The sequence below is a fragment of the Octopus sinensis genome, linkage group LG5 (genome assembly GCF_006345805.1).
Source record: "Octopus sinensis linkage group LG5, ASM634580v1, whole genome shotgun sequence".
Lineage (NCBI taxonomy): Eukaryota > Metazoa > Mollusca > Cephalopoda > Octopoda > Octopodidae > Octopus > Octopus sinensis.
This window is the reverse complement of record NC_043001.1, coordinates 63330475-63352610: the sequence shown is the minus strand read 5'-3', so window position 1 is coordinate 63352610 and position 22136 is coordinate 63330475. Positions and strand designations below refer to the sequence as shown.

General features: G+C 34.3%; 1 protein-coding gene across 1 annotated transcript in view; it reads right to left on the bottom strand.

The window, feature by feature from the left end:
* The window catches only part of LOC115212161 (myotubularin-related protein 13), a gene marked incomplete at its 5' end in the record, with an annotated part of 221051 nt that overhangs the window by 67105 nt on the left and 131810 nt on the right, over positions 1-22136 (bottom strand). Inside the window, 4 exons of the mRNA XM_029781000.2 lie at positions 9499-9753; positions 16389-16501; positions 19652-19732; positions 20350-20539. Of these exons, the coding sequence (XP_029636860.2) occupies positions 9499-9753; positions 16389-16501; positions 19652-19732; positions 20350-20539 (639 nt within the window). The remainder of the gene's footprint in view (positions 1-9498; positions 9754-16388; positions 16502-19651; positions 19733-20349; positions 20540-22136) is intronic.

Here is a 22136-nt window from a genome sequence, read left to right as displayed (position 1 = left end):
TTCTTTTCAGATATAATCAGAAAAAGGTAATTAAAATTCATTAAAATGATAGATCTACTGGACTTTCAAAGTACAGCTGCCAAAATTACTGCAGATCTCTAGAACCCAGTTTCTACAAAAACTGTTTGCCGGGAGCTGCATAAAGTTGGATTTCATGGGAGGGTTGCAATCAGAAAACTACTACTTTCAAAAACAAACGTTGCAAAGCATTTAGAGTGGAGTAAAAACAGAATTGGTCCCTAGAGCAGTGGAAGAATGTTAACTCAGATGAGTCATCCTTCACCTTATTTCCAACCACCAGCTGAGTATACGTGTGGAGACAACCAAAAGAAGCATTTGACCAAGACTACCTTCTTCCAACTGTTAAACATAGAGGAGGATCTGTGATGATGGGTGGGGGGGCCTATATCTTGGAAATCCACTGGCCCAATGGTTTCCCTTTATGGCAGAATTAATAGTCAAGACTATCAAAGCATTTTATCTGATGAAATTCATCCTATTGTTGCAGAACTGTTTCCAGAAGGAAATGCAATCTTTCAGAATGATAATACATCAATCCACACAGCTAAAGTTGTTACTGAATGGCACAAGGAACATTCTAGTGAAGTTGAACATCTTATCTGGCAACCACACACCCCAGATCTCAATATTATTGAACATTTATGGTGCATTTTAGAAAAACAAGTAAGGAGTTGTTATCCTCCAGCATCATCACTACAAGAATTGCAGACTGTTTTAGCTGAAGAATGGACAAAAATTTCTTTGGAAACAATTCAAATTTTGTAAGTCAAGATGTAATTACTGCCAAAGGTGATGATGATCATCATCATCATTTAACATCCGCCTTCGATGCTAGCATTGGTTGGACAATTTGACTGAGGACTGGCGAACCAGATGGCTGCGCCAGGCTACAAACTGATCTGGCAGAGTTTCTACAGCCGGATTCCCTTCCTAACGACAACCACTCCGAGAGTGTAGTGGGTGCTTTTAATGTGCCACCATCACGAGGGCCAGTCTGGCGGTACTGGCAATGGCCACGCTCAAAAATGGTAATAAAGACATTGTAAGTTGGAGTCAGAATCCATATAGTTTTTCCGACTCCAACTCCAGTTACCCCCGAAAGAAAGAATTCTTACCCTTATTAAAATAAATTTGTTTGAAATTTTAAGATGTTTCCATTATTTTGTCCAGCCCCTGTATATTTCAATATCTCTTAACCTTCTCTTACCCTAGGGTGCTGGGTGTGTCCCAGCAAGCAATTGTATGAAAGATGCAGATTAAAAGTGAACAATAATTATGATGATGATGATATTATTATTATTATTATAAGATGCCCTGATGCAGTACCAGGCAGTGGCTCTCATGACTTCTGATCTTAACTGACCATTGTTTTGTCTTGGTATAAAAGATGGGCTACAGCAAATATTCTGCTCAATACCACAGATTTGCTTGTCAGTTGCTTGACCATAACCAGTTGAGCATGTCCCTTAGTGGCTGACAATATATGTATCTTTGATCATGAGCAGAAGTAGTGGGGGAGCATCATAGCCATGTGTTGAGAGGAAAACTTTGGGGTTTGGATAACTCACCTTTGGAAACATGGTGTTTTGTTTGTCATCCTTAAACAACCCTTATTCAGGGACCTTTTGAGCAGGATGGGCTACTCGACCTGAAGAAAATTCAAACTGGGCCCCACCTGCAAGGTCATGTGCTGTTTATCTTGATATGAGATCACTATGTTCCACACATATGGTTGTAATGCATGTGTCTGGTGTACCCTTATCAGATGGGTAGTCATGATGGGTATACTGGGCTTTGTATATTTTACCCCAGTGTCACTTTGATGGCATGCACTGCTCTCTCACTCAATAATAATAAGTGAGAATGTAAAGGGTTGTTATTGTTAAATAGCACAATGCAATGCTGTTTGTTGCTCCACTGAATCTAACAATAATAATTACACACATTGTTACAAGCAGACAGTAATAACTGTGATGTTAATTAAACAACTCTAGAAGGATAGAAACTAATCAGTTTCAAAACTAATAGTACTGAGTCTAGATCTATACAAAGGTGACTTGACATTTGACATTTTAACCTTCCAAGATAAAATACCAGTCGTATCTCTCTCACTGTTTTTCTTTCTCTCCCTCCAAATCACCCAACAGTGTGCAGTAAAAAAAGTCACAGGTATGGAGAAGGCTTAAGCAAGAAGCTATTACAAAAAAATGGAAATGTCCAGGGACAGAACAATGTACACCATAGAATAGTAATGACAAATATACAAAAGAGTATTCATGACTTTCCCAAAGGCAGGGAATGATGATAATAATAATAATAATAATAATAATAATAATCATAATAATAATAACCAATATAGGTACTAGTTCACTAATCTGGAAGAAGCATAGATTGAGTGTCCCACAGTATGTCACAAACTGAGAGGATGTCGCATGGTAAGTGTTTCATAAATTGATGGATGCTCCATTGTGTCTTAAATTGACTGATGCACTACTGTGTATGCATCATAAATGAGCTACACCATGGTGTATATGTCACAGACAGAATGTACTATGATGTGTCAGTTAATGCATTGATGTACTATGTTGTATGTGTCAGTCAGCAACTCAATGTACTAAGGTGTATGTATCATAAGGTCTTGTTTTGGAATTTTAGTTAATTTTGGAAAAATTAACTAATCTGCAAGAAACACATGCCTCAACAACATTAAATTTCCTCTACATCTTTCTCTCAATAAGTCATTTAATCCTGTTAGAAACTATAGATTTTGATGAAATGCAGTTAGACCAGCAAAAAACCCATAAAAATGTAACAATTGCATGAATCTAGATGAAAGGTGGTGATAGGATGTAATGATTGTTTTAAGGATGTGGTTTTTATCTGTTGTCATGTCGCTATCATCTGCCTAAGTAGATTGAATACAGTCAAGTCCATTACATGTAAGTATTTCCACATATATTTACAAGATATTGATTCCTGGTCAATGATCACCTGTTTCAGAGCCAAATTTGTGTTCCAATTAGTCTTAATAAATTGGAACTGCACATTTCTCTTAAGAAAAAAAAAAATCCAAGATGTGCCTTTATCTCCTCCATTCAAAGATTTTGTAAAGCACAAACTAATGTTATTTGCTATTATTACAATAATTATGTTCTCCGCACAAAAACACTATGTATGCAGAGACCCTGAATCTAAAATATATCAATAAATTAATGTTCTTTTTTTTTCAATCATTACCATTCACTAATGAAAGCATCAATGCAACATCAACTACATAACTCCACTCCTGCTCTTAATCAATTACCGACATCACTTAGAAAGTATTTATGGCAGGTGATAATGATAACAATGATGATGATGATATTGATGATGGGGTTAAACAGTAATAAGATATCAGTAAGATTGTCAATGCTATATCTTCAAGCATCCATTAATTAGCTTTACAAGAATATCATAAAGTTGTTTTTTGATAAATATCAAAGCAAAAAAGGGAAGGAAACAGTCTCAAAAGAACAGAAGCCATCACAGAATAAATACAAAAATGGATGAAAATTAGTGATCAATAATGGGATTCAAGAAGTTTTATAAAGAAAAGGCAAAAAAGTTTAATTTGTATTGAAGAATGAAATAGTTAACAGCAAGGATAAATGAAGATGAATAGTTATTAAAGAGAGATCAGCCAAGAACAGACATGCACATAATAAAATAAAAATATAAATAATAATAAGTATTATTAAATCAGCCACTTCAGAAGGAGGAATCCTAGTGATTTAACAGCAGAATAACAGAAATGCTGGCACATCTCACTTCAATATTGTATTACAGTTATTAAACAGAAATGAAATATAAAATAGGCTGAAATAAGATGGATCATAAGTTGTCACTTATTGTACAGTAGATTTTTGGGTGGATCAAAAACTAAGAATAAGAGAGGTACATAAAACAAAACAATATCTGTGAGCATTAATGTTTCATCTTCCACTTTCGTATATGTTGGATTATCCACCCTCCAATTTTATCAAGATTAATGTTGAAAACAAACTGAAGCCCATTCACATTCAACCAGAATAAGCTACCAACATCACATATTAACATTTATCTTCCCCTTTGTACTAAATGTGAATGTGTGTGTGCTCATGGTTGTCTCCTGGGAGTTCATAGTCATCCTAATAAGATATCATATAAGTAAATAGTGCCCCTCCCCCATTGGTTATATTCTAAGCTAAATGTTATTGTTGGTAGCTAGACTGTAAAAAAGGCATAACACTTTTCATATCTCCATTTTATCAAAGTTAACTGAGATGAAGTTTCCTGCTTGTCTGGTTTCACCTTGTTGCTATAATTTTGAAAAACCGTTTTCAATTGAATTTCCTTCTTACTGTTAACATCTCAATTGTCCTACAAGCAACACCTGTTGACAGGTAGATGAACTAAAACAACAAAATTCTGCTTATGGTTATGTATATACCATTAGTGTAAACACAAAAGTTAGAGGTATAACAATACAGTCATTAAGAGGTACAGCAATGTTTTAAGTGAAGTGGAGCTGTGTGAAATCAATAAAGCAAAACATTGAAATCCAATAAAAAAGATTAAAGATGCATTAAAAAAATATCAGTCATTCAAACTACAAAAGTTAATAAATAGTTAACATTCTTGCAATAGTTTTCTTGTCAGGTGAAGTGAAGAAAATATAAAAAAGGAAACAGAAGTGAAGAAAATAAAAAAAGGAAACAGAATCAAAACAATGCTTCAATTTAAGTGGAAAGTTTGTCATCAAATTACAAAGTAAAAATAGAATATATATGATTACATGTTCAAAGACAAAAAAAAAAAGTGGTATTATTTCCTTCTTGCAATGAATATTGACATTAGATCAATCGGTATTTATTACATTTATTGTACATTATGAATTGGTTCAACACAAAGTACTGTGTTAATGCTATAGCAGTAAGAAATAATCAATGAAACATCTTCACTTACAAAAGAAAATTAACTAAAAGATGATAATTATTACCAACCAGATAATGTTTCAAAGGTTTAATTGTTCACTACCTAATAAACAATATTAACAAATTATTTGCTAATGCAAGAATTCACTGCAATATCAGTCATCAAGCACAGAATTTTGTTGACCAAACATTGGATATGTGATCCACAAGAATAATTTCAAGTGAAAATAATCAGTTAATGCTAAATACATGCACAATAGCATTGGAAAGGATAGTACTAGCACTGAAAACAGAAATTAGAGACTAATGACTAAAGTCTAATTCTATAAAATTTGTTGAAAATTGTAAGAAACAAAGAAAACTGACAGTCAAAGTTGGAAAAAAAAAACAGTTAATAAAATATACAAGTTTGTTAGTTGTGACATGAGATGGCTTCAGACATCTTGGGCAAAACCTTTTTTCAAAGAAAAGAATCTTTTTTCAAAGATAAACACAATATAGAAATGTCAGAACTTACTTCTCACAGCTAACAAACTTATTGTTATTTTATAAATTGTGTGTGTGCGCGCGCGCGTGTGTGTGTGTGAGTGTGTGCACACAGATGTATTACATATATATATTATGCACACATATACACACACATATCTGTAGAGAAACAAAGAGGCCATGTGGTATAGTGAGTGTCACTAACAGTAAATACAGTGTAAATAGAGCACAGCAATGAGGGCTTTCTAAAATTAGCATGCTAATCATGGCAGCTAAAGCATAGAAAGAGAAAACAGAACATGTAAATATTGAGTTCTCTTGGACACTGGACACCAGGAAAAGAGGAAAATAAGGAAGTAAAATATTTTAGTAACCCTGGCACTACAAAATATCTATACAGTACAGAATTAATTGTTTGATATTCTTAGTGAGAAAGACAAAGAAATTCTCTTACTTATTTTGAGAATTACAGTTTTTAAAAGTTGTCTAGAAGATACTGATCTGTACTATTGGTGTTAAATAGATTAAAGCTATAATGACTGTGAAGTAATTGTTAGGAAAACTTCTATACACTAACAAACAAACAAATGCAGTTTCAATCATATAATGAATAACTGTGTTAAAAGCTGTTGGGATAGATTTACATTCCATAACATCCTCTGCATTGGTAGAATTATCAAAGAACAGAAACATTTTATCAAAGATCATCTGACCAGAAATACAAGTCCAAATTCATAACAGCTCTTATCTTGATAAGACACTGCTGTCACCTCTGTCATCAGTTCTATAATGAAATTACTCCCAATGCTAGCATAATCATTATTATGAGTAGAAGTATAATTAAAATAGAATAAATCTATCTGCAATGTCTGAAATACCAAAATATAATATATATGAAAGTATTTGCAGAACTCCAATGCTTAATCTCTTAGAGCATCAATTACTTAATTATTTGTTTTAATTTGTTAATCATTGAGTTTTATTAACCAATACAAAAAACATTATAATTCTCTACAGACAGAACCATTTTAAAGAAATTCAACAAAACTAAAACTAGTAGAAAATTTTCAAACATCTGGCAAACAGGAATTTTGTTGAAATAAAAATAGATACTATTGGAAGCATGGGGTGGTGTGGGACCACAGAATGGGATGATTTTACACTATCATAGAAGCAGTGTAACACTAAAGTATGGGGTGGTGTGATACTATTGTATGGAGTGATGTGACAATATAGTATGGCATGGTGTAACACAATTATATGGGGAGCTGTGACACTAATGCATGGAGTGGTGTGACACTATTTATGGAGTAGTGTAACACTACAATATGGGGTGCAGTGACACTACTATATGGGGTAGTGTAATGCTATAGTATGGTGTGAAACCAAAGTATAGGAAGGTGAACACCACAGAATGGGGAGGTGAACACCATAGAATGAGGTGGTATGGCACTATCGTATGGACCAGTATTATATGAAACTAGACAGTGGGGAGGTATGACACTACAGTATAGAATGGTGTGAATCTACTGTAATAGGTGGTATGACACTATAGGTTTTGTGTGATGTTATTGTATGGGGTAGTGTTAAACTACAGTATGGAGTAGTGTGACACTACAAAATAGGTTAGCGTGATACTATATCATGAGATGTGACACCTATGATATGAAGTAGTGTTACATACAGTGGTATGGGATGCTGTGGCACTATTGTAGGAAATAGTGTGACAAAATAGTATGGGTTGGTGTAACACCTTAGTATAAGGTGATGTGACACAACAGTATGGGTTTGTGTGACACTATAGTATGATGTGTTACTGGTGTAATTAGGAACTGAACTTGTTACACTGAACAATAACCAAAAAATTGTAAGGCAGGTTACTCTAACAATATTAGTAGTATTTGTAATAAAAACAAGATATTGTGGCCTTCATTATACACAAATCTGAAAGTGTTCACCATTTCTGATGATATCTAATTTGTCAAGAGAAAACAACATTGGAGAACATGACACTAGAACAAGGAACAGCAGGAAAAATTCAGAAAAAAAATATACCTGAGGAAGACATCTCTGTCAAGAGGAAGAATACAGAATAATAATGGTAGATCAATAATCAGTAAGGTATATATAAATAATTTTCATTGTATCAAAACATTTTGCATAAAATTTGGAAAATGAAGTTTAATATGACAATAAAGTATCTATATATTATCATTTGACTGTTAAATACCAAATATTGTCAATATCCACCTTCAAATTGGTGGATAATAAAGGTTTGCTACCACTGTTATTTTTAAATAACACCTACCCTACTCCTCTCCCTTCCAGTTATTTCAAGACAAAGTGCAAACTAAACTATGGGGTGCTTCAGATTTGAAGTACTTCAATCAACTTATTTCTCCAACAGCAACAAAGTTTGGTCATTAGTTCTGAGTCATTACTATGAAAACACCAAGGGCGACACTTTCCAATTTCAAACTAAGAATAATAGATAGTACTGACATTTTAAAGAAATGAGCCACTAAGAACTTGGTAAATACACCCCATGGGTAGTGTTGTGGGTAATAGTAGGAAAATAATTTTTGTTTTAAATATCAAGCTGCATCATACTTTTATTCAGTATTACAATGCTTATGAGGCAAAATATTGATGATGTGTATGTCATTTCTTGCACTGTCTAAGACACAATGGTATGCCTACTGAATTATCTCAAGGTATCATGGCTAAAAATTTAAATACTTTTGGCATAAGAGCTACTTAATGGCTTTATAATAAAGCAAGAAATTTACAACTAAGAGGAATAAGTCTGAGAGCTGTTCATACATTCTTCAAAGACTCTGATGGCTATAAGTAATTGTTCCATTACCAGGGTTTTAATTTTCCCCTTGAATGCAACTTTTAAAAGGATCAACCACAAACACCACAATTAATCACCCAACAAGTCACACATTTTTTATACTATCAATGCATGAGCTCCTACAAGATTCACCATCAATACATCACTCAATTTAAAGTCTAGAGAGATAGACGATAAATTATCGTTTCTCTTTCTTGACAAAAAAGTAGTGTCAAAAGTGTCAAATGGAGGACAACTGCTGGTTATATTGTAGATCTAAAGAATGAATTAATGGGAAGTATGAAAATAATTCTATAGAATGTTTTACAGGAAGTATGAAGATAATTTGGTCATTTTACTTTTGTTGCTTTTTTGAAGCTTTTAAGTCCTGACTTAAGGATCTACAAAATATTAATAACCAGACTGATACAAGAGAAAAAGAACACAAAACCACATTTATGTTTATCATTTAATGCAAAGAGAGAAAGAAAATTAAAAACACATTGAGGAAACAAATTTAAATAAAAAGAAAATTCATTTATAACACACACATGCATCCATATAAGCATGCACATTTTACTCCTGTGGTTTGCATATCTCTGCATATGTCTATATGAAACATTACATTTCTGAGTAATATGTGCAAACACAGTCAGGTGTAACATGTCTTCAATCATAGGATAGGTCAAATTGCTACAGTAATGATTAGAAAATTCATGTTCAAAGACTGGACTATCCTACATTATAGTAAGTCTTCAACTGTAACATCTTTACACAAATTAAAATTGTAGTTATAAACTTGCAACAAGAGCAATTACCTCATGCAAGAATTTCAATAGCAATTTAACCTCAGCAAACACAACAAATAACATTATAAGACAACTTAAAAACAAAAGCTAACAATCAGTTTTAAGTAGTAAAACAAATCTCACAAACAATGTCCAAATGACTCCAGTGAAATTAACAGGAGAATTTAATTACAAAAGCATAGTTAAAGTAAATAACTAATGACTTCATATAGCCAGAATAGGAAATGCTATATTATTTAGTAGAAATTTCTGAAGAATTACATGAAATAATTTCACTACAGTTAACAAAGTATTTATGGAGAGAAATGGAGGTAAGAAAGAAACATTTTAAAGAAATATAAAACAAAAAAAAACAGTTTAATACTTAAATTTACAACACAAAATTATATCTTACTTTTTGATTTAGCACCTCCACTTGCTCTTGTGTTACTTAGACCTGCTGTACGGTTGAATGTGGATTTACGAAGTGGTTCTGGTGTCTCAGGAATTGTTAATTCATTGCTACCAACCATCATGAGAGAATCAAGACTCGTGAGAGAATCACTGTAAGAAGACTGATAGGATCGCATACTATTCGGAGTGACAGCAACTAATGATCGGAAATAGTTCTCCTGTTCAATGCTGGATGATGTCTCACCACTCGAGGTACCTAACAAAAACAACCAACAGAATACAGCTGTTATTTTTAACATACACACAAACAATATATATACACACACACATTCATACATACAAATATGTATATGCCTATATATATACACACACCTATCTTCCATGCTGGCATGGGTTGGAAAGGTCTAACAGGAGCTAGGCAAGCCAAAGAACTACAGTAGGGCCATTGTTTGCTTTGGCATGCTATCTACAGTTGGATGTCAACTACTTTACAGAGCGTACTGGGTGCTTTTTATGTAACACCAGCATTGGTACCTTTTACATGGCACTAACACCAATAAAGTTGTCAAGTAACTTGCATGACAAATACCTCTCAGCTGGAAGAGAGAAAGTGGAACTGACAGAAGTGGATTTGTGCCAGTTGAGAGGTTAAAGTATAATAGAGGAATAGACATAGGCATCTTACAAGAGAGGAGATACTTGGCTACTCCAGTAGGAAGAGAAAGGAATGGAAGAAGAGATAAAGTGAGAGACACAGAAAGAAATAGATGGTCTTCTCAAGAACAGCAAATTGCCAGAAGTCAATTGTCTCTTGTCATTTCCTTGGTGAAGCCCAGTGTCCGAAGATCCTTTCTTACTACTTCATCCCATGTTTTCCTGGGTCTACCCCTTCCGCAGGTTTCCTCCACAATTAGAGTTCAGCACTTCCTTATGCAGCTATCCTCATCCATACACATCACATGACCAAACCAGTGCAGCCTTCTCTCTTGCACACTAAATCTGATGCCTCTTATACCCAATTTTTCCCTTAAAACTCCATCATACATGCACACTGACATTGCCCATCCAGCAGAGTATGTTTACTTAATTTCTTTCAAGCCTTTATATAGCTTCTGCAGTCACAGTCCATGTTTCACTGCTTTGTAGCATAGTTGTCTGCACACAGGCATCATACAATCTACCTTTCACCCTGAGAACTTTGTTACCAACAAAGTTAATAACTCTCAGATCTTTGCCCAGCCCATTCTTATTCTGGCAACTATGCTTTCAAAGCATCCTCTTCCACAGCTTACTTGGTTACCTAAGGTAAAAGCATCAATCAACTACTTCTGAGTATCCCTCCAGACATTTGAGGGAGTCTATTTCCTGTATATTTACATTCTTAGTGTTTATTGATCTGCACATATAAAAGACTATTTTCTCTTAATCTTCCCATGACACTTGCCTCTCTTATGTGTCAATAGTTTGCACATATAGAATTAATTCTTACCTACACCTTTTCTACATAATGGGCAAGGCCATCTCCTTGAAGGAATTGGTGATTTGTCTGCTTTCTTACTTACTAGGACTTTGCAACATTAACTCTAAGGCCCTTTGATTCTAGACCTTGCTTCAACATTTGAGATTTCTTCTCTAATTCTAGTAGAGATTTAGCTATGATAACAAGGATATCAGTGTAAAGGAGCTCCCAAGGAAAATCAGCCTTAAATTCCTCTATTAAGGCCTATGATAAACAGAAGGGGTCTGAGAACTAATCCTTTGTGAACTAACTGTACACTAAATCCTTCCTACACTCATTGCCAACTTTCACCGTATTGACTGCATCCATGTACATAGTTGGTACACCTTTCACCAACCACTCATCTATCCCTAGCTTTCACATTGCCCACTAGAGAAAGTAGCGGAGGACCCTGCCAAAGGTTTTGTCTACATCAACAATAGCCAGGTAAAGAGTTTTATTTTTGGCATGATACTTTTCATGTAGTTGCCTCACCAGGAAGACAACATCAGTAGTGCTTCTTCCTGGAACAAAACCAAATTGCATCTCATCTAGGCTAACTCTCTTCCTAATTAGTTGAGCTAAGACCCTTTCTGTAACCTACATCACCTGGTCTAACAATGTGATACCTCTGTAATTATTTCTGTCTACATTTGGAGCAATCAACTATAATGCTCCAACACCAGTTGTTGGATATGACCACTTCGTGGACAATTGAATTTACTCTTTAGGAGACTAAGCCATGTCCTACTGTGTCAGATATTTTAAGCATCTCAGCAGTGATTCATGATGGGCCAGGAGCTTTCCTTGTTTTCGTATCCTTAATTGCTTTATCTACTTACTTCCTCTATGCATTCTCTACATTTAGCAGCCTTTCATAGTGGCACTTCCAGGCCACTTTCTTTGTAGAATCACTAATTACAAATGAATCATCATCCATGTGAACACACTTTTTCCCTACAACATCAAGATTTTCTCTGACACATTGTTTTGCAAGCCGAAACACCTCAAGCCTCTTGGTCCTCATGCTGCAATACATTGACAAACTGCTTCCTTACTGCTTCTCCCCTAAGTAAACGTACCTGCCATTTAGCTTCCCTTTTAGCTATCATATATAGTGCTCTGCTACCATCACTCTTCCAGTCCTTAGGTTTGTTTTTTGCTCTAATGGCTTTGTCTACTTCTCTGTACCACCAACAAGTCACCTTAGGTCTGGGGGGGAACATCACACCAGCCACAAATTTGGTTAGTGGCCCTCATTAAGTTGTCCTATAGGAACTTCTACTTGTCCTCTATGTTACATGTTACTATCTCCTATCACAAATTGAAAGCAAAATCATTATGAGGATGAATTTTTATTAAAAAAATGAAAGCAAAGCATTTTGACAACCAAAGTTGTAAGAAGTTTTAATGAATAAAGCCACGTGAAATGATCAAACAGACATGTAAATAATTTAAAAAGGAAAATCATCCTGAATAAAGTTTTTTTATGAAAAATTGCACAAATCTGTTCTGATCAAAAAGCCTATCTGTCAGGAAAGCATAGTCTGACATGGAATAAACAAAAATATATGTAAGACATTCTATTGTAAAAACTGCCTGGCAACGATTGAGATTCAGTTGAATTAGGTACTTAAGTTGAAGCACCAAGTCAGTGCAGTAATACCTGTACAATTCAAATTAAGGTGAATAAAATCAAAATAAGCAACAGGATATCAAGAGGTGATGCAGTACAACCGTTTCAAGTGGCTCCATTTAATTGAACAATGCAATCATTACATCAATTTAAATGCAGGGCTATCCTCAGCTTCATAAATAAAAATAATCTTTAATCAGTTGGACACATTAATATGATTTTACTCAAATTCTCTAATAAAGCAAGAAGAGGGAAAGAGTCCATGTTGCTATTAATGTAACTAAGACTATACTACACTTCTAAGAACTGTATGAGGTTTGATAGGGTCATAGCTTGTAAAGGATTGTGGTTAATTTTTAATTTATTAGTCTTTTTTTATCAACTACCAAATCTAAGGCCAGAGGACAGTGTCTGTTTAGAAAGGAGTGAGTTGAAAGTTTATAGTTAGGTATGGTCGTAAATATTGTCAAGATTTTAAGATTTGTATAAGTAACTGTCTATAAAGGAGGCTGGGTAGGAGAAGACCCCAAATCAAGATGTTAATTACCAGTTAAAGGAGCAAGACACTAATAAAAACTATGATGTTATGTTGTATAAAGATAAAATTTAAGATTACTAAGAATGATATAACCAGAATAGATAAAATGTGTATATATACTAATTTTCAACATTAAAAAGGGAAGATTACACAGAATTAGTTATTCATCCCTGTGCTTAATTATTTACTCATTAGGTGGTTTCTATAAAGATTGCTCTGAGTATTTACTTAAGGAAAACTGGGGCAATAAATCATGCTACCATTATATTAATTATAGGCTAAGAATCGGGAAAAAAAATCAGAAAAAAATAAGCTGTGCACAGATACATACACATATTTAAGTATGTGTACACATGCAAATATACACAAATATTTGTACTTTATTTTGCATATGTCATAGACTTAAGTAACTAGAAAGTTTATATCTCTCTTTATGAACATTAATAACTTATAAATGAGGTTAATAGGTAAAGGTATCAAAATAAAAAAACAAAATAAGAAATTATAGAGAATAGTAACAAAATATATATAACTTATTATATATAATACAAGGGGATAAGTTCACATCAGATATGACACTAAAAATTAATTTCCCTTATCCAGGATCAAGTGTAGCACCTTTAAGTGCTAATTTCAAAAATATTTAATTGTATGGGTAACCCTATGTATTCATGATACCCTTAGGTCTAATCTATTATTAATCAGGTTCTCCTTGTCCCTATACTTAAAATTCTGTTTATTTATGCAGCTAATGATAGCGCTGCATTTAAATTGATGTAAAGATTGCATTGTTCAATTAAATGGAACTGCTTGAAACGGTCATACTGCATCACCTCTTGATATCAAGTTGCTTATTTTGATTATATATATATATATATACACACACACACACACATATCCACCCACATATGGAATCAATATATATATAATATAAATGTGTGTGTAAAAGATTATAACACCAGTATTTTTCAACTGATTTTCTCCAAACTGGGAAAATACATTACTTATGTTCCAGAGATAGTGTTAGACTCTTAAAAGTTTTCACATAATGAGTAACAGGGACCCTGAAGGCAGAAAATACCCATTCCTGGGTTACATGATAAGGGAGGTAATTCTTTAGAAAGTAACTTACAGAAATTGATTGTCTCTCTTACATCCATTGGTCAAAAAATTATCACAATCTCATCTAATATATAAAATAGAGATGTGTATTTGCTTTTCACACGTATCTCTATCTCTCTGTATCTATCTGTCTATATCTTATTTGTCAAACTAGCTAGCTCACTCTCTCTCTCTCCTCCTCTATACCTTTCACTCACTCTCTATTGTTTTCACTGTAAATTTTCAATCGCTATTTACAAACAATGACAAATTACTGACAGAAAGAAGTTCACAATTACTGATGAAAGTTATTTTATCCATAATTTACTGACAGAAGTAACTTCATAAATTTCACTTTGATCCGTAAACTTCATTAAATTTGCCTACAAATTTCTTATCTACTTTTGTAATGTTTTGTTTGTTTGTTGTTTTTTTTTTTTGTTGTTGACGGAAATTGTTCATAAAAATAAGTTCCTAATTTACTGACAGAAGTAACTTCAAAAATTTCACTTAAATCCGTACACTTAGTTAATTTCCCTACAAATTCCTTATTTACTTTTGCAATGGTTTTGTGTTTTTCTGCTGTTATCAGCTTCTTTCTGGTTCCTTCGATACTGGCTCTTTGGTTCACTAAGTGACAAATTTCACTTCAACCCGTACAATTCTTTATTTTCCATAAAAATTTCTTATTTACTTTCTGCCCATCATATTAAGAAATATATTTTCCATTACCCAGTTATTTTCATTGTCTACTATCTTCTTCACCCATGTATTTCTGTATATGTATAGAAGGAAAGTGTCAAATTTGTCTACAATGTCAATGTCATCCGAAAGAATGTCTCTGTCTAGGGAAAGAGAGACAGCTGTAGAAAGGGAAGCATACCAAGAAATGAACAGATTGTGTACTACAAAAGCCAGAGCATCTCAAAGTGATGAACAGAGGTATGCATGGCTGGCAAGGAATAGGATTTTCCACTGTAGAACAAAGAGCAGTTGCAACAGCTCAAAGACGCAACTTCTATGAAGTAGTTTTCAATTATGATCCAGCAGTTCATTATGCAGATGACACTAGAGTTTCCATTGGTGTAATGACAACTGGGTGTATACATTGTAAAGCAAGAAAGTGGCCTGGAGAGACACCTTCACTGTGCTGCAGTGGTGGAAAGGTTAAACTCCCTGCAATCCCCCAACCTCCAGAGCCATTGAAGAAACTGTTGTCATCAAATGACCAAGATTCCAAGTGTTTCTAAAACAAAATGAGACAATACAACGCTGCACTACAAACAACATCATTTGGAGCCACAAGAGATATAACTGAGCCAGGATTCAAGCAAACTTTCAAGATCCAAGGTCAGATTTATCATCGGATTGGCTCTCTACTACTTCTGTCAAATGAATCACCAAAATTGGCCTTTCATTGTTTATAATCTGTACTTGTTCTTTTGTTACAAAATAAGCTACAGAAAATGTGTTTTTGAATTGTGTATTTACTTCATATACATTTACGAGTTGAAAATTTTCTTTTAATATTTCCTTTAACCTCTATGCTCTATGCTGGCATGGGTTGGAAAGTTATTAATGTAGAAAGTTGGCATCTCAGCAACTAGCAGTTGAGACCTGCGTAATCTAAACAGCATTTTAAAATTTCATTATTCTCTTTAACCCGGGTAATGCCAGGTATATCTGCTAGTATATTATATATATGTGGGGGGGTGTATATATGTGTGTGTGTATATATATGTGTGTGTGTGGTAGTGTCAAAAAGTTCCCAGACTAGTTATCTATAATAAAAGCAAAATTCTATCTGTCCATCTGGTACCCAGTATTTCAGCATACATCTGCTCTACATAGACATATTATACCATTTTGGAATCAGGATGATTTTTAAACACAGCATGTCCATAAGAGATATTAACTCTGAACAAATACCACAGTAAATTTGCTTTCTTACAATGTATTTACATTAAGTGGTACACAGGTGTCTATTTTAATCTAATACTGCTTCTATTACACATAACAAAATTTACAATATTTAAAGAAGAAAATGTACTTAAGTATAATTCAATATTCTTCTGAAATCTAAGAAACTGACCAAACCATGACCAATTAGTGACTTACCTGTCACTGTGTTATGATGTCGAAGCATTCCCATAAGGCTTCTGGAGTGGAAACCACTTCCTCTTAATAACAGGGCTTTGGTTCGTGAGTGGCGCCATGTTATGATGGGAAATCTAAACAGCAGGAAGGAATTTATAGATTAATGAAATTGCACTTAAAAATTTAAAACTATATCTTGGGGTAAAATATTCAAAGGAAGCATTTATGACAATTCAAAACTAGAAAATCTTTCTGGATGAAGATTTAACTTTAATATAATCATTAGTGAAAACTATTCTATATTTTTGAGACGAGGAATTATGTACATTATTTATAATGGACGGATAGGTGCCCTCATTTTGGTTGTTATTATCAAAACATTTTGGCTGATGTACTCTCCAGCCTTCATTAGGTGTTCTGATGGAATTTTGAACCCAACCCTTTATTTGACTAATGGGATATTCTGTTCTCATTCCTGAGGTATGTTGCTGAAGTTATTTTTCTATTGTTGATATTATTTTTCAAGTCCCTGCCTGGGATTTTAGAATTTGAGCATGGGCTATTAACCCTTGGATTCTAATTTCAATTCCAGGCAGGAACTTGAAAAATAATATCAACAGAAAAATAACATCAGCAACATACCTTAGGAATGTGAACAGAGTACCCCATTAGTCAAATAAAGGGTTGGGTTTGAAATTCCACCAGAACACCTGATGAAGCCAAAATGTGATAACAACAACCAAGGTGAGGACACCTATCTGTCCATTGTAAATAATCATTGGTGAAAATAATATACAAGATTTACATCCTTGAGGCCATTTAGAACAGAAAATGAAGGGGTGAGGGATTGCTCTTTTAGTTAAGCACAGTAAACCAAACCAATTCTGGTCAATGATATGTTTCTTTGAAATAAAAATTATAGATTATCCAGAGCAGCAGTTTTCCCTTGCCATATTTACCAAATTATGTCATATGTCAACCATTATTCTTCAGAATGTGTCACTTATGCAGCACACCATCATCATCATCACCATTTAACATCTGTTTTTCATGCTGCCAATGGTTGGGAGGTTTGACAAGAGCTAGTAAGGCAGAGGACTATCTCAAGCTCTACTGCCAGCTTTGATTGGGTTTCTATGGCTGGATGCCCTTTCTAATGCCAACCTTTTATATCATCTATGATGATATATGATGTGTGTGTGTGTGTGTGTGTGTAACAGTATATCACAGTACCAAATATAACCATATAACAAGAAGCAGTGTAATTATTCTAATCATTCACACAATTACACACCAATGCAGAATCAATAACAAGACTAATGCCCTCACAGTTTAACTACATCTGTCTACTGGTTCGTCTATTTAGAGACTTGTCCAGTCCACAAACAGTTACATGTGAGTACATCAGTTCACTTCACATCTCCCTTTTTAAACTATACACTTCTTGGAGAGTGTGGGTGTACACATTGATTTTGTATTTCATTTCTCCCCAATATCTTTGTTTATAAAAAAAAATCAACTTCAAACAGAGTTCAATACTTTTTCCTCTTTGGGTCAACCATTAAAAGCTCTGGAAATTTCCTCTTTGTAGTGCTACTCGAAATAGGTATGTCAGTTTTATCTGGTAATAGCACTTCAAACATAGTGTACATAAAATTTATTGGTTCTTCAATTATTCTATTACTATCCTCGGTGTATTTTTTTCTCAACTGGTTTGCATATCTTTTGAAATTGAACCATTGTCTTTTTGCCTTTTTTACTATATAGCTCATTTTTCCAATTCTATTACAAATAATACTGTCCTCCCACGATTGTTTCCCTATCTGTATGTTTTAAAAACCACTTTTTCACCTACTTTAAAATTTTTCAGCATAGTGCTTTTGTCATTACTGTTATTCCCAGTTTTTTTTTCTCTGCTTGACAGCAGTTTGTCAAATACAGCCTTAATCTTTCTTATGAACATTAGTTTGGCTGGGGATTTACCTGATGGTGCTTTTGGGTTAACTCTATATACCCTTAGAAATTTTATTGATGCCAGATCATCAATCCTTCTGCTTGCTCACTTTTCTTAATACCTTCTTGAATGTGTCCACAAACCATTCTGCCTGATCATTTGACTATGGGTGATATGGTGGCATGGTTATATAATCAATTTGAAACATCTGGCAGAAATCTTTGAATTGGGATCATGTAAACTGTGTCCCATTATCAAACACAATCGTATCCTGTATACCATATTGAGCAAATATCTTGTGGAGGAAATCAATTATTGCAGAGGACATAGGATGTCTACATCTACATACTTCCAGCCATTTTGTATAGCTATCCACCACTACAAGAAAATAGTCTATGTGAAGCTTGGACCATGGTGTCTCAGTCTTTGGTGATTTTGCTGTCTGAGCACAGCCTCTATAGAATCTTAAAAAGATTTTTAATATTTTTATCCATCTTCAGCCAATACACGTAGCTTCTCATAAGTGCTTTCATGCATGACATTCCTGGATGTCCAACATGAAAATCTTTCAGAATTCTCTATTGCAGTGTAAATGATACTACAAGGGCAGGTTTTCTCAAGAGTTTCATATCATCAAACCACTTGGTCCAGTGTCATCTCTGTGATTAGCTCTTACTACTTCATCCCATGTCTTCCTGGGTCTCCCTCCTCCACAGGTTCCATCCACTTTTAAGCATTTGGCACTTCTTTATACTACTGTCTTCATTCATATGCATCACATGACCAAACCATCATAATCTTCTCTTTTGTATGCTATATCTGATTCTTTGCACATCCTTGCAGAACACTTTAAAAATATTTTTGTCTTAAGAGATAAACAGCCATTAGTGCAGTTGTAGAGTGGGACAGTAGAGCAGAGAATATCAAGGTTAGGAACGATTTTCTATAATGACTGTCATTACGATAAAGACCTGCATAGGTCAACAGTAGAGAGCAAAATATCAAACTAGACTTGTGGCTTACATGTGGCAGAGGAAAGGCAAGAATAACAAATGAGGTGGGGACAGAAAGGGAGTCTCCAAAACATTTATAAGGCCAACAAATATGATGAGTTCCTTTTGTTGATCACATCATGCATCTTAAAGAAAATAATGTGCTAGAATTTGAACTCAGAACATAAAGACAGATGAAATGTTAAGCATTTTACCCAACATGCTAATGATTCTGCTAGCTCACTGCCTTAAGCTAATGAAATATTGGAACATGAAAACAAATTTGGTGATACTAGAGTCATTATATAGAAACCAAAAGTAAAATAGTGAATACTTACCGTGATTGGCGATAACAACGAGAAAATTTACGTATGCTTTCATCAGTGACTGAATGTGGAACAATTAGGAGAGCAGGATAACTGTTGAAGAAAAGGAGAGAGAGAGTAATTCTAGAATTAGTTTCACAGAAGACAATGAAAACAGAACTGTCAGTAATGTCTTTTCTCACCCCAACCTCACTGTCATCACTGCAATATATATCATTATTATCATCATCCTTATTTTACATCCATCTTTTATGCTGGTATGGGTTGGAAGGTTCAACAGGATTCAATGAAATGAAAGACTAGCTGAGCTCCAATGTTTACTTTGGCATGGCTTTTATGAATAGATGCCCTTTCTAATACCAAGCACTTTACAGAGTGTACTGGATTCAATTTTTTGCGACACTAGCACTAGTTAAGTCATCATGTAACTACCAAGACTACAAGCTCCACTGGGCAGAGTGGGAGTGCAGCACTCAAAAAAGTGACTATTGAGAGGCAAAACTATGACAGGATAGAAACAAAGGTCATGTTATACAGGATAAATATGATTACACTGCATTACGTAAGGGTGAATGAGAATAGCTGGAAAGAAGACAAAGATGGTAATGATGAATTTTCTTGTCTCTGAAAATTATAATTTTATCAATAAACAAATTAGTTAGCTTTATTCAAAATGATAGATTATAAATAGAGATGGTAGCTGAACTTACCTTCGACAAACAGAGTAGTTGGAATTGACATCAGTTATTCGGAATTGGTCATTTCGTGTTCTTGAACCAGAGTTTGGAAGACTGCCAATACCAAGCCTCACATAATCTTGATAACCAGGGCGTTCCATAAGTTTTTCTAAGCTCTTAGCATCAGCAGACCATTGCATTGAGTATTCAGCCTCATCTATAACTGTCAGGAGCAAGACTATGATTAATAACAGCAACGATAACAATTATGAACACAAAACTACAATATTACATAGAAGATTCTCATTTTCTCATTTCTGAAGACCAATATTAGAATGGATATGATGAACCTAACAGTTTGATATAAATGAGGAAAGAGACAATCAACCAGTTGAAGCTGGGATATGTTTCATCAAGTTTGGAAGGCTCATAGATGACATCAACATTTACAGAATTTGAACTCACGCGGTAGAGAGACAATACAAATTACAAACATTTGCCCTAACACACAAGTCTGTTTCACATACACTGCATTAGTCTCTATAATAAAAATTGTTTTAAATTTTGGCACACAGCCAGCAATTTTAGTGGGAGGGTATTAACTGATTAAATCAACCCTAAAGCTTGACTGTTATTTATTTTGTTGATCCCAAAAGAATAACAAAGGTAATTGACCATGGCAGGATTTGAACTCAAAATGTAAAGAACTGAAAGAGATGCTGTTAAGCATTTTGTCTGATGCACTGATGACTCTGCCAGCTCACAGCCTTAATAATTCTTTCTACTTTAGGCACAAGACCTAAAATTGATGGAGAAAAGGCTACTCGACAGGGGAAGGGGATAGTCAATCACATCAATCATAGTGTTCAACTGGTACTTATTTTATAGATCCCGCAAAGATTAAAAGACAAAATCAACTTCAGCAGAATTCTGAACTCAGAATGTAAAGCTAGAACAAATGCTGTTAGGCATTTTGTCTCATGTGCTAACATTTCTGCCCACTTACTAATTGAGACATAGTAATCTTTTCTACTCTAATCACAAAGCCTGTAATTTTGGGGGAAGAGATTGTCAATTATGATGATCCTAGTGCTCAAATGGTACTTACTTTATAGACCCCTTAAGCTGACGAAAGCAGAACTTGAACACAGAATATAAAGACAGACAAAATGTTGCTAAGCATTTTCTCTAGCATGCAAACAATTCTGCCAGTTTGCTACCTTTTTATTATTATTATTATTAATAATAATAATAATAATAATAATAATAATTTCAGATTTTAGTACAAGGTCAGAAACTTCAGGAGAGGAGGTAAGTCAAATATATACCCCAGTCCTCAACTCATCAAAAGGATGAAAGACGAAGTCAACCTCAGTGGAATTTGAACTCAGAATGTAATGAATAAAGAGAAATGTAGCTAAGCATTTTGTCCGGCATCATTCTGTCAGCCCACCATCATCATCATTATTATTATTATTAGAGCTGGCAGTATTGTTAGCACACCAGACAAAATGCTTAGCAGTATTTCGCCTGTCGCTACATTCTGAATTCAAATTCCACTGAGGTCAACTTTGACTTTCATCCTTTTAGAATCAATAAATTAAGTACCAATGAAACACTGGGGTCAATGTAATTGACTGGTCCCCTCCCTGCAAATTTCAGGCCTTGTACCTTTAGCAGAAAGGATTATTATTATTATTATTACTATTATTATTGACGACGACGGCAACAACAACAATAATGATGACAGTTTCTGATTTAGGCAAAAGGCCAACAATTTTGAAATGAGGAGGTTAGCCGATACCATTAAACACAGTAGT